Raw genomic sequence first — 13,857 nt, forward strand, 5'->3', positions numbered from 1 at the left:
GGACACTCTAACCACGTCGCTAAAGGGTTAACCCAACAGCAAGATTGTTGGAAGTGGCCTTTTATACCTCCAACACATCACTTTTTTGACGTTTTTTGACTTTTGTGTCTTCTGTTTGAATTGTATATCAGCAAAATTGTGACAATCACTTACATGTATCTGTATTTGTATCTGTAACCCAACAGCAAGGCTGTTGGAAGTGGCTTTTTATATACCTACAACCACTACAGTTTTATATAGAATAGTCATTCCGGTTTTGTACTGACCTCTTTACGGAGAATAGCGTCAGCAAGTTGAGATACATTCTGCACTTCCGGTCGAAATATGTGATGTGAACTTTGAAATGAAAACAACAAGTTATTTTGGGCGATATAATTACTTTTCAGGAAGAGAAGAAAGTTACTTTTATCCAGACTGTAGGTAGAACTAAACTTTAAACTTGACCTCTCTAGTTTTGGAGATCTTAACTTCTTTGAGTGTTGCAGAGCTAGTCCAAATAGAATCTAATTAGACCTGAAAAAAAAGTTGTCGATTGATTTTGACGTTCAACAATCCATATTCTGACATTTTACCCTACAAATTCCTGAGTGAAATTAATGAGCAACTGTGACCTGATCTAAAGCCGTGCTGGAACTGGCTAAGTAGCTTGTGCTTGTCAAAATAGGTCATAAGATTGGAAACAACAATGTGTTGAAGGAGTTTGGAAGCAATGCAAGTTAAGGAAATTGGACGATAGTTACTAGGTTTAGACTTGAGACCTTTTTTAAATACGGGGGCTACGATGGCTTTTTTCCAGTCACTGGGTACTAGGCCAGATTCGAGAGATAACCTGTATATATGGGCAAGTACAGGAGCAATTTCATGGTGGAGTTCTTTTAGGATGCATGGCGATAATTCATCAGGTCCTGAGGCTTTATGTGGGGATAGGCCATGGAGCAGTTTTTCCACACCTTCAGTGGTGACCTGTATCTTACTCATCTTGGAGACTGGGGGTGAGAGGACGTTGGAACATATATGCTTCAGACTAAGGGGCTGGGGAGGGGAAAAGACAGATTCAGATTGTTTGTTTAAGATATTAGCCTTTTGGACGGGGTCTGTGTGGGTAAGACCATCCGATTTGAGGGGGGCAATGCCGACATTTTCTTTTTTGTTGTGCTTGATGAAGCTGTAAAACTTTTTGTTTTTACCAGGTTGTGAATCATGGTCAAATATGATGCTTTCCATATATGACCAGTATTGTGCTCTTATTTGCTTCTGGATAGAAGACTTTTAAAAGGGATTTGAATCTTTCTTGGTGGGCTGGGGAGGGTGATTTGTGCAGTTTCCGGTATAGTTTATCACGCTTGTGTATAAGCCTGATAATTCCAGGGGTTAACCATGGCAAGTCGGCACGGGGTTTAGACATTTTGGATGGAATGTGTTTTGATTGGGATTCATTTAGGCAATCCTTGAATGAATTCCACGCTACTTCAGGGTCTGAATGGTTTTCGGTAAGAAAGCTAGTACCAAAAGCCTTCATATCAAATTTTAGCCCTTCCCAATTAGCCTTCTTGTAGAGTTTAATAGGGCGTCTAGGTTGGGTTGGACAGCCCCTATCAAGATTCAGTTCATGGAATAATATATCATGATCTGAGGTGGCTAGACTCGGTAGGGATTTAACCAGATGGACATAGGATGGATGGTTAATGTGAAAAAGAGATCAAGGGTGTTGGATAACCTACATGTAGTTGGGATCTAAACTATTTGTTCAAGATTATAATGGGAGTATCTTTCAATAAATTCTTCATAAAAGGATATGTTTTAACAAGTTTGTTTAGGTGACTCTTTTGACCAATCAATGTCAGGGAGGTTAAAGTCTCCAAGTAGCCATACTATGCTGCCCTTGGGTATTTTACTAAGGGATAAACAGAGTTGGGACAGGGAATCAGCGTCTAATTCTTGGGGTTTATAGTAGGCTCCAACAAAGATGTCTTTAAGGCCAGTGATGGTAATTTTGGCCCAGGTTATATTGCATGAGGTCTTGAGGTCTGGTTGTTCTTGGCTGATCAGTGAGTTAGATATAGCGATCATTACTCCTCCGCCTTGACCTTCACTCCTGTCATCCCTATATACTTTATAAGTAAGATTTTCAGGAAATATTTGAGAGGAACTGATTTCTGGCTTAAGCCATGTTTCAGTAAGGCAAATAACATCTGGTTTAATTTGGTCGATGACTAGGTGTAATTCAGGGATTTTGTTTTTGACAGATATCATTGATTAGCTTTCCCCAAATTTTAATTTGAAGATTTAAGGCGACAAGGAAGTTTGTTTGGTTCTCAATACATCTTATGAATGGCGATCTGATAAGACCTGACATAACCGATAGATGTCAAAATGTAAAAAAATGTTAATTATGTCAGGTCTTATAATTATTTGTAGGACTACACCCCACCCAAGAGTCAAGACCCCTGATACAACCCTGAAACGGCCGCAGGATCCTTGATACAACCCTGAAAAAAAATCAGGCATTCTCAAGTGTTCCTTAATACCACTGCCCTACAATCGACAGATAATTTCCCAGCTTTAAAAGCTTTAACCCACCTAAAAACTGTGCGCATTAAATGGCCTGAGGTCATAGATAGATAGATTTATTCGTGTAAATATATACATCACATTGACACAATTATCACACACAATTTATAAAGCACATATTTTAACACAGTTTGGATATCACAGACATTATTGGTGACTAGTGCACAATTATGACATATATAAAAACACAGGATAACCTGTAAAAGCCTTGCAGCTTATTTCCAACAGGTCCTTGAAAATATTGTCATAATGGACAAGAGTATTTAAATAATATAAATAATAATAATAGATACAGTTTATGCAGAATTAGTGCACAATTATGTTGTCAGTACATAGACATACATATATTACACGAACAATGTTATCACAATAAAAATCATATCACACAAAATCTACATTTGACTTATTAATTAATTTATATATATATTATCCATATATACCAAACAATTCTCAAATATCTGCTTTGAAGCTGTTCTATATCAAGCCGAATGTGGCATTTAAAAAAACTACGAATTTCAGTCTTTTCGTTCATTTTACAATGTGACAAGTAAATTGGTCAGTGTATATGACTGAACTATTTGTGCGAATCACTGATGTGTTGGATCACGTGATATCAGTGATTGGCCAGGTGGTACTTGGCGGGAATTTGTACAGATAATGCGGTTGTTAGTCAGTTCTCCACTTGGCTTCGATTGTTTCACATCTACTTTATTCAAATTCAAATATTTCTTAGGTTGTAATAAATATTTTTGTTTTGTAAGCTCCATGTAGTTTATAAACTGGTTAGGAAAAGTTGATATACTTGTTATATTACAGCGTAGAACATACTTATCTACGCACAAAACACAAACTCTGTTTTGCAATGGGCAAGACTTGCAATTGTTTTATTTTGAGCATTTTATGCTGTACAAGTACATGAATATATGATCATATTCTTTATAAACAAATACCAATTAGCATACACTATGCATATCAACTTCAGACAAATAACATTATCAGATAATTATCTTTTATGAAAAACGCATTATACACACAATGACTGACTGTACAGTCATCAACCTAGATCTATACAGATTAAAAACCAGAGATTAAAAAATCATTCCTGACTTTGGAATGTAAACAGGAGGGTCATGATGACCATGAATCGCTCACCTGAGTAATATGAGCCACATGTTTCAAATGGCAAACTGACGCTTAAATATTAGAAAGTAGGTCAGTAGGTCACATTCATGGTCACTGAAAGTCAGATTGGTTTGCAAAACTGTACATGTCATCCAAATTTCATGGCTGTATCTTAAAAAACAAGAAAGTAGGTCAAGGTCACAGTCAAGTGACTCCTAATTGCTTAGGGTCATCAGGTAATTATAATTAAACAGTCTAGAAAAAATGATCTGATAAATTTTGAAGTATTTATTCCTATATAACTCGTATAACAAATGAACCCCAGGGCGGGGCCTCTTTTTCACCCCAGGGGCATAATTTGAACAACCTTGTTAGAGATCCACTAGGCAATGCTACATACCAAATATCAAAGGCCTAGGCCTTGAACTTTCAGACAAGAAGATTTTTAAATTTTTTCCTATTTAAATCTATGTATAACTTGAGACTCCCCAGGACGGGTCTTTTCACCCCAGGGGCATAATTTTAATAATCTTGGTAGATGACCACAAGGCAATGCTTCATACCAAATATCAAAGGCCTAGGTCTTGCGGTTTCAGACAAGAACATTTTCAAAGTATATTCCTATACAAGTCTATGTAAAACTTTGGACTCCCCGGGCAGGGCCTCTTTTCACCCCAGGGGCACAATTTGAACAATCTTCATAGAGGACCATTAGATAATGTCACATGCCAAATATCAAGGCTCTACGCCTTGCAATTTTTGACAAGAAGATTTTTAAAGTTTTTCCTTTCGGTTGCCATGTCAACCAGAGTTCTCCATGGAATTCAATTCTTTGAACAATTTTGAAAGGGGGGCACCCAAGGATCATTCCTGTGAAGTTTATTGTAATTCTGCCCGGTGGTTTTCAAGAAGAAGATTTTTTTAGAAAATGTTGATGGACACACGTCGCACATTGAGCAGTCACAAAAGTTCACCATGAGCCTTTAACTCAGGTGAGCTAAAAACTCTGGAAAACTACCTACTCTATCTTAGTATTATCAAAATAACAAAAAGTAATAGCCTTTCATAAAACTAGACAAATGACTCCTTTTATTCAAGAACAAATAGTTTCAGGTGAGGGAATTATGGCCACTTTGGCCCTCTTGTTTGATATTGAAAAATGCTTAAAACATAACAAAATGACAGTTTGTTTATCTATTCAGTTTTGTTAGAGTACTTTGTTTTCTGTCAACCAGTAATTGTGTAAGATCTGATGTTATGTTGTTCAAAGAAATTAATCCTCACTTTGAAAATCTCAATATGTTACCTACCCGCCCGCTTAGCTCAGTAGGTAGAGCGTTGGTCTACGGATCACGGGGTCGCGAGTTTGATCCTCGGGCGGGGCGTATGTTCTCCGTGACTATTTGATAAACGACATAGTGTCTGAAATCATTAGTCCTCCACCTCTGATAGATGTGGGGAAGTTGGCAGTTACTTGCGGAGAACAGGTTTGTACTGGTACAGAATCCAGGAACACTGGTTAGGTTAAATGCCCGCAGTTATATGACTGAAATATTCTTGAAAAATGGCGTTAAACCCAAATCAAACAAACAATATGTTATTACCACAAATCCCATACATATATTTTGCTCATATGTTGTTCACTTGTATGTATGTATCATGTAGGTATGTATGTATGCATTGTATTAAAAATGAATACTGTTTAAACCAAAGAAATTAAAATGTATTGGCTGTAGAACTAAAGTGAAATGATTTTTTTTTAATATACTTACAGGCAGGCACTGCTGTTTTGAAATGCTGTGTTGCCCAGTTATGACATCATACAAAGAGTAAATGTTGGACATCATACAGAGAGTAAATGTTGGACATCAAACATATGATAATGTCATCATTAGAGTTATCCGACGAGATATACAGTAGTGAAGATGAAGATATCATCATTGCCAACATGGAGACAAAATCTGGCCTTCCTGAGAAAGGAAAGATCTTGAGAGCATGTAGGGAACAGAATGAGCACATGAAAGTGATACAGTCAGATACAGCTGTAGCTTCAGTGAAAATGTCTGCAGCAATAAGACATGCACAAAGTCTCTATGATTCCTCCGACTCTGAGGGGGAGGAGATAATGAACAGATTACCTCCACCACACCCAACTAGTGTGACTCCACCAGGCACAACTAGTATAACTCCACCAAACCAGACTATTGTGAACTCTTTAAAGATTAATAAAACATCTTTTGACTCAAGGAGCTCATCAGTGGTAACTGTAAAATCTAAGTCTTCATCAGTGGGGTCTTCAGTTGCTACACTGAATGGTAATATATCTTCAGAAAAAATATCTGAAAACAGTGGTACATCAAGTAGAAGACATGATTCAGTTGACTCGGAAACAGAAATAACTAATAGTTACAGAGAATCAAGGTTTAACCCATTTGACAGAGACTTGTACATAGAGGAAGACCATTTTGATGTTAACCAAGAAAATCACATGCGTAGGACTTGTTCAGATAGATTAAAATCTGGTAAGAAGTTTTATTTGTTTTATCAGACTAATTGTTTTTCAGCATACCATGGTGAATTATCAAATCATTTAAAGCTAAACTTCTCTAAGAAGTTAGATGTGGTAATGTTCTTGTATGTAAGCTGATAGCACACTATCCACTAGCAGTAACAGAGTAAAACTTAACGGTTTTCCAGCATTCCCATTCATGCTATAAAATCTGTAATTCCCGCATTAAATGTAATTTCCACGCAAGTTTTAACAATCTGCGGGTACAATGCAGGCGTATATTATCTGACTGAAAATACATTGTTCATCCGTAAATTGGATCCACATGCGCTAAATGACCAGTTGCCGAATGTCTGATCGCTACGCCTCTTAGATCACGTGGTCTGGAAATGCGAAACCTTCGACAAACAAGCTCCAAAGTGGCGGATACGATACTGCTGAATAATTTCCCTTAAGATGTTTTGCGAACATCAACTTTCTTTCCTTTCAAAACATCATTGTGACTAATAAGTTTGCTAATGAGTTGAATATCAACACTGTGAAATGTTTTCAGGATGAAAATAACACTATTGAGTTAAAGAGGCTGTGGGTATTCAACATTTTATGTAGGTGGTTTGAAAGTACAATGTATAAATGTTTTGCTAAGGTTCCGCCTTGAGTTAATAATAGTAGTTTTCTTCACTCATGTTCGTTTCTCAAATTCTATACTGTATTTTCGTATGTTTCTCAAATTCTATACAGTATTTCAACTATATTTCAAAGTCTGTAGTTGTTCAAAAAGAACATTTTCAAATGTAACCCGCTTGAAGAAAATACTTTAAATTTGTTGTATATTTAACGCAATATGTACGTTTTGAACAAGCTGACTTTCAGATTGATGTACTTTTTGTCATCGTAAATTCTTCTTAATTCTTGGTATCATTAATTTCTTTATTTTAAATTGTTAGTTCATTCAATATACAAATGGTTTCTCTTTTGTGGCTGTTAAACTGAATTTACGACTTCTAACTTAAATCCTGGCACAACTATTTATTTTTAGGAGTTGGGTAATGGCATCCCATCAGTCACTGGTATTTCAGCATGATTCACATGTGTACTGTGTCCAGTTTGTTTCAATTTCATTATCGAGCCAATTCGTTTGGAATTCTTCAACATATTCAATCCTTCATCTGTATTTGAAAATCTGTGGTATTTATCATATAAATAAAGTGTTTAATATGAAATCTGTTATAAATGCAACTTCCACAGGCTTTATCTAAAAAAAAGTACATTTACATTGTATAATCTCCATGCAAGTCTACAAGCAAACAAAACACATAAATTAATATATTTTATGTACTTTTATAAAAATAAAAAATGCAAGTGTACTTTGAACTTTTCATAAAGTCATAATACATTTACTTCATACTTCATAAATAAACTTGAATAAAATATATGCAAGTCAATCATATGAAAACCTGTTTATAAATCATAGTGGCAAATACAGTGTCAGTATTAAATGCTAATTGTTGTTTTTTTGTCATTGAAATTTCACCTCATTCTTTGTCAGTCCATTCATATATAACAGGTGTATAACAGCTAAAATTCTATCATCAAGCACTATAATACAATGACTTAAAAAACTGATGAGCATTATCAAGTCTAAACACATAGTGTCAGAAATCTATGTAGAGACCATACCATAGCTCTTCGCATACTTCCATTTTTCAAAATAAAGTGGTTTTTACAAGCGCACCGGTTACGATTAAAAAATGTAAACAACGGACTCTGTTTATGAATCTTTGGAATGAATGAATGGCAGTCGATCTTAGTCATAATACTTATTGACATAGAATGCAAATGACTCCGTGTGTTGCAGAAAGGTATTTAGTTTGTAGCTGTAATTTCGTATCAATTGAAATCCTTTCAAAACTGGTAAACTAATTGCTTATATTTGGACAAAGCTCAACGTCTTTGCCGTTCGCCAGCTGCTACAAGGGCAAATATAAAAGATTCAGTGTAAGTTATATTTCACTGGTACTACCAGTTAGTAAGTTCATACTCTGAACAACATGTCAGAGAAATTTGGGTAGTTTTGACCGATTTAAACGCTGGCAACTTTAGATTATATTTTTTCTTTACAAGAAAATTACCGTTAGGTAACGAAGCGAATACGCCGATAATCCGGAGTTCATCGATATGATGTTATTGTCACGAAATTGTTCCAGTTTACGTAATGTAATAGGTGCACTTAAACTGCATAGCTGTTAGCTACTGCTGTTATAGGGAAGTGGTAGAGTGTCTGCCTTAGGTGTGAGAGGTCCTGGGTTCGAGCCTCGGTTAGAGCTTAGATAGTTGCATTCTGCTACAGCATATTTTTGCTGTTTACAGACTGTTCCAGATGTTCTAAATTTTTAGCACACAGTATCATGGATCATTATTTAGAAATCCAGATCACAATTGAATGTTAAATCAAATGCACCCGATTAGAAAATATTCACTATATTATGTCCCTTTGATGTTTCTGCTCTCCATGTTCAAGAAGAGTTACATTTCCTTGATCACAAAATTTTGTTTTACATGAAAATATTAAATGCTCATAACTCTATGCTCCTGGTTCAAATATTGTCTATATATCTATTTTTGAGAAATATATGGACACTTGCCTTCATTTCAAAGACCTATTATTTAAAAGACTTAGGTACTATCTCTAATCTATGTCATGATTATATAAATTTTTAGCGTTAATAGTACAACACAGAATGTATTGTTGTGTAAATGACATTAGCAACTAAGTTATACATGTACATTTCACTTTCTTCTTTCTGTTTTTGTTAATTCATTGAAACATTGAACGATGTCTTTGGCAGGGAAGTTGGTTTGGAGGGAGTTACCTTCTTCAGTTATACAGATAAGTTTGGCAACCCTCTAGTGTTTAAGTTCAGATCATGCTTTTGTCTTCAGGCGATTTTGTGTGGAGAAGCCCCTTTCACACGCAACACTAGTAAGAGGTGATGTCAGTACATACTTGGCAAGTACAACAAAGTCGGGGAAACACTCACTATACTCTGTAATTACAGTCTGACATACAATTGCTAATGATAGCCCTCTGTCATTTTGAACTGCATGTAGTCCTGGCACATTCTGGTCAATAAGTCCACCATAGCCCTTTATATGCCCAAGCCAGTCAGTGATTTGTTCAAGATCGTCATCTTCATTACTGATTATGGCAGAGGTGGCTACAGGCAGCTTGCTTGGTTTAAGAATTCGATTTTGCAAGTGTAAGCTTGTCCACGGATTCTTCTTCAAACTGTGTCTCTATATTGTCTACAAGTCTGACCAAATAACTGTCACAACTTGACTGAAAGCCCATGCTTATCTGGGGAGTCACAGTCAATCAACTTAACATTCAAGTACTTGCCTTCTGTCAGTGTTTCATAGGCATTCTTCAAGCACTCTCCATTTTTCACTGAAGCTTTCAAGTGTGGCCTTGGTGGAGATTATTTTACAGCCACTTTTTCAATGTTAAACTCATTGGATCCCTTTGGAATAGTTAACGTGGCTTGTTCACACACTGGAGCACATCAATCAGGAATGCTGTTCTTAGAATAAATCCGGCAATTTTTGACAGACTTCAGGAGGCCATTGGCCTCAAACACTACCAGAGGCTGCTTCAGATTCAAGTGTTAACACTAATGCTGGATAGACCTTGTGGATATCCTTGACTGCTGATTCCAGAGACAACCAGCGGAAGCTGGCTGGTTCCTTAAGCGGGTGAAACACAATGAAGGGAACAGTAGTGTTGCACATGGAGGTGAAAAAAAATCTTAATTTTGGCAAAAAAAAGTATTTTTCTACAGAGTAGGGTGCTTGAAGTATAAGCAACTTAAGTGGTTTGCTGGTACTTGCATCAGGAATATAATTTTTACATGCTGATAAAATGCAATATTTTGCTGGTTACGGACACTACAAGAAGGGATCATCCTACAAGGCGATTTGAGCGATATTGTCGCTGTAAAGTCGGCCACTTCGCCTAATTATCGCCTCCGGGCGAAATCCGAATCGCCGAGTTTTTCAGAGTGTTGTAATCTGTTTACTTAAAGTTGTAAAACTTGATGCATATTTTAGATTAAATTACAGATAAATCCTTGGTTAACCCCGCCTACTCACCTGTCAAACTTCAGCCAATCGTAGCGTTAATATCCCACTTAGTTAATCAATAATATTGTAAGCCGCCGCCATTTTGAAAATTTTCAATAGGTGTGTAAAAAGCCGATAAACGTAACGAGTGCATAATCTTATGCATCAGTTTTATATAATTTTTTGATTTTATTAAAAATTACTTCAAAAATTATTTCAGATACGGCCAATTTCTTTAAATGAATTGCCCGGGCGCTGTGGATAAAAAACGATTCCGCGAATGTCTGAACTGCCGTACAAAATATTGTAAAAAGATTGCCAATATCTACAAGTTTTGTATTATTTTCGAAAATATTAATAAATCAATCAATTAAATGTATAAATCTGAACAAGTTGACACAAGAATTGGGCATTATTAAAGCACGAGAATCGGAATATGAATGAAAATTTTCACGGCGTTTCGATTGTACACCCACAGGAGCCTGAACTGATAAATTTATGTGTTTTGGACGTGTAAATTTCGGATAAAAATTTAAATTTCGGATAAAAATTTAAAGGCAACTTTTTCATAGCTCAGTTTGTACTTTATTTAGAAATTCATGAAAATAACAATGCAATGTTCAATTTCCTTAAATAATTACTGTTTATAAGTTATAGCAAGACCCATAGAAAGTGGATATATATAGACGGGAAACTGAATACTATGCCGAATCTACTCCATAAATTCTTTGATTTCTCCCTAAATTCTGTGGAGGGAGAAGTCACTTTTGATGAAACTTGGCACAATTGTTTACCATTATGAGACGGAGTGTCATGCGCAAGAACCAGGTCCCTAGGTCTAAGGTCAAGGTCACACTTAGAGGTTAAAGGTCAAATTCAGGAATAGCTTTGTCTGGAGCATATCTTCTTCATTACTGAATGCATCAACGAGCTCTTGTTCTTTTTATCTACAGATGTTTTTTTTTCTTTAAATTTTCACATGCTTCTGGATGTAGTTTCTGTCTTTCTTTCTGTTTAACATCTAAACTTTTCAGGGTTTTTTCTGCCATGTATGTTTCTGCACTTCAGTTGCCTCATCAGATCTAAACTCATCTGAAACACAATTGTACAACAAGAGCTCGTAGAACACAACATGTCCCCCCAGATGCATTCAGTAATTGCACAAGTAACAGAAATTATTTGTCACTGTACACAAAAGTTCAACAGTTCTGTGTAAATGTGACCTTGACCTTTGACCTTTTGACCTTAAAGTAAACAGAGGTCATCTGCTGGTCATGATCAACCTCCCTCTTAAATTTCGTGATCTTAGGCCCAAGTTATCATCCGGAAATGGTTTAACTGTTCCAGGTCATTGTGACCTTGACTTTTGGCCTACTGATCTCCAAATCAATAGGGGTCATCTGCTGGTTATGATCAACTTCCACATCAACTTTCATGATCATAGGCCCAAGCGTTCTTGAGTTATCATCCGGAAACCGTTCAACTGTTCAAGGTCATTGTGACCTTGACCTTTGACCTACTGACCTCAAAATCAATAGGGGTCATCTACTGGTAATGACCAACCTCCTTATCAACTTTCACAATCCTAGGCTTAAGTGTTCTTGAGTTATCATCCGGAAACCGTTTAATTGTTCCGGGTCACTGTGACCTTGAACTTTGACCTACTGATCTCAATATCATTAGGGGTTATCTGCTGGTTATGGCCAATCTCCCTATCAACTTTCATGGTCCTAGACCCATTAGTGTCCTTGAGTTATCGTCCGGAAATGGATCGGTCTACAGACCGACCGACTGGCTGATGTACATCAGATCTGCAAAACAATATAACCCTTCTTCTTTGAAGGGAGGCATAACAAGGTCAGGGACTACCTTAGCCTGGAAATTTAGGGAGAAGTGACTTCTCCCTCCTGGGGAAACAGGGAGAAGTTTTGAAATTTTGGGAGAAGTTCGGCAAACGTGAGACAGGACATTGCTTACATGCATTAAATAACAATAATAATGTTTATTCAGTTCCATTTGTAGTATTATCTTGCTATGACTTAAATAAAAATGGTGCAATGTTTCAACAATACAGTACATATTTGTACTGTTTTACTGCAAAATGTTTAACAACTTGACACAACAAATCTTTCCTCATATAATCAGTACTTAATATTTCTTGGATTAATTTTTTTCCTTCCTAGAGCAGCTTTTTCAGGTATGTGAGCATTCTGAGTTTAAATTTTTTTATGTTCCTTCAATTTGACAAACTACAGAGTTTAAAAACCTCTCAATCTTACAATGAAATGTTATTTGTATTGATCAGTAGATAAAATACTTGAAAATCAGGGGCAATATTTTTTAAAACTACATATTTTGACATAAAAAATCTAAAAATTGGTTAAATGTATTACCTCCCTTTAACACATTTCAGAATTAACTAAAATAGTTGTCTGCTATTTTTTATCAAACAACAAATTTAATAGTTTGTCAAGGGCCATATATTTAACTTATATCTGTTTTTAATGAAAGAGAAATGCAGATTAAAATGAATAGTAAGCAGATCCCAATTGAAAAATAAACGTCGGGAGTAACGGGTAGTCTACACTGTGATGGCAATAAAAATTTCGAAACGATTTTTATCTGAAAACAAGAATAACTGGATAAGACAAGTACCGAGGGCGTTCGGTTGACCCGAGGTTTCGTGTTTTGACCCGCGAAAATCAAGAAAAACTCGTAGTTGACCCGCACAAAAAATGTGTCCCGTGCGTCGGCTCGATCCGCGAAATGCGTCTCGAGTTCGAAGTTCTGCATTATGAATCAAAATCTCGGCGAATTTGAATTGTTCGCCGCCACAATTTAAGTATGACAGTAGGCGGAGTGTCGTATGTTAATTAGCTACTGACAGATGTCAATCACTCCACGCGCCGACTGACACGTAATTAGGTTTGTAATTCGGAAGTTAATTATCACCGTTTTACGAAGTTTTCGGGCTCTCTGATCTCCGATGTCGGTCAGCTTTAATTATTACTCTTTCATTCTTTAATTATCGTTTACTGCAATCACATTAAATGCAAACAATTAGCAGCTTATCATGCGGCGTCAATCTGAAATCGAGTGATCATCTTTTGTTGTCATGAACACGTTTCGCCGCGCGTGCCTCCCGGTGACATCCTGTGTATTGCGTATTGTGTTTACAGACTTTACATAACCGAGATGTATAATATCGGCGCACTTTATTGCCGATTATGTTTTACTTTCATCCAATTTTAGGGCGACTTGAACTTCGCTTTTCTGGGCGGGAAGGGCGAAGTGAAATATTTTAAAGCGAAGTTTTCGCTCAACTTCGCCTAAAACGCAGTCCCTGAAGGTCTACTAATAATTCCACTACAAAGGATAAGTTTTATCTTTTTAGCTGGCCCGTCTCCTTCGTCTGTCCGTCGTCCATTCGTCCATCCACAATTTCCTTGTGAACGCGATAGAGACCGCATTTTGTATTTGATTTTAATCAAACTTGCACACAACTTGTATGGGCATAATATCTCGGTTCTTTTCGA

The 13,857-nt window shown here is 36.5% G+C and overlaps 1 protein-coding gene across 1 annotated transcript in view; it reads left to right on the forward strand.

The window, feature by feature from the left end:
• The first annotated feature begins 298 nt into the window (after nt 1-298).
• Nucleotides 299-13,857, forward strand: part of LOC123536293 (differentially expressed in FDCP 8 homolog) — an 83,010-nt gene continuing 69,451 nt past the window's right edge. The window contains exons 1-2 of the mRNA XM_053528779.1: nt 299-416; nt 5,468-6,215. Of these exons, the coding sequence (XP_053384754.1) occupies nt 5,552-6,215 (664 nt within the window). The 5' untranslated portion in view covers nt 299-416; nt 5,468-5,551. The remainder of the gene's footprint in view (nt 417-5,467; nt 6,216-13,857) is intronic.

This window comes from Mercenaria mercenaria, chromosome 17, assembly GCF_021730395.1.
Source record: "Mercenaria mercenaria strain notata chromosome 17, MADL_Memer_1, whole genome shotgun sequence".
NCBI classification, from domain to species: Eukaryota; Metazoa; Mollusca; class Bivalvia; order Venerida; family Veneridae; genus Mercenaria; species Mercenaria mercenaria.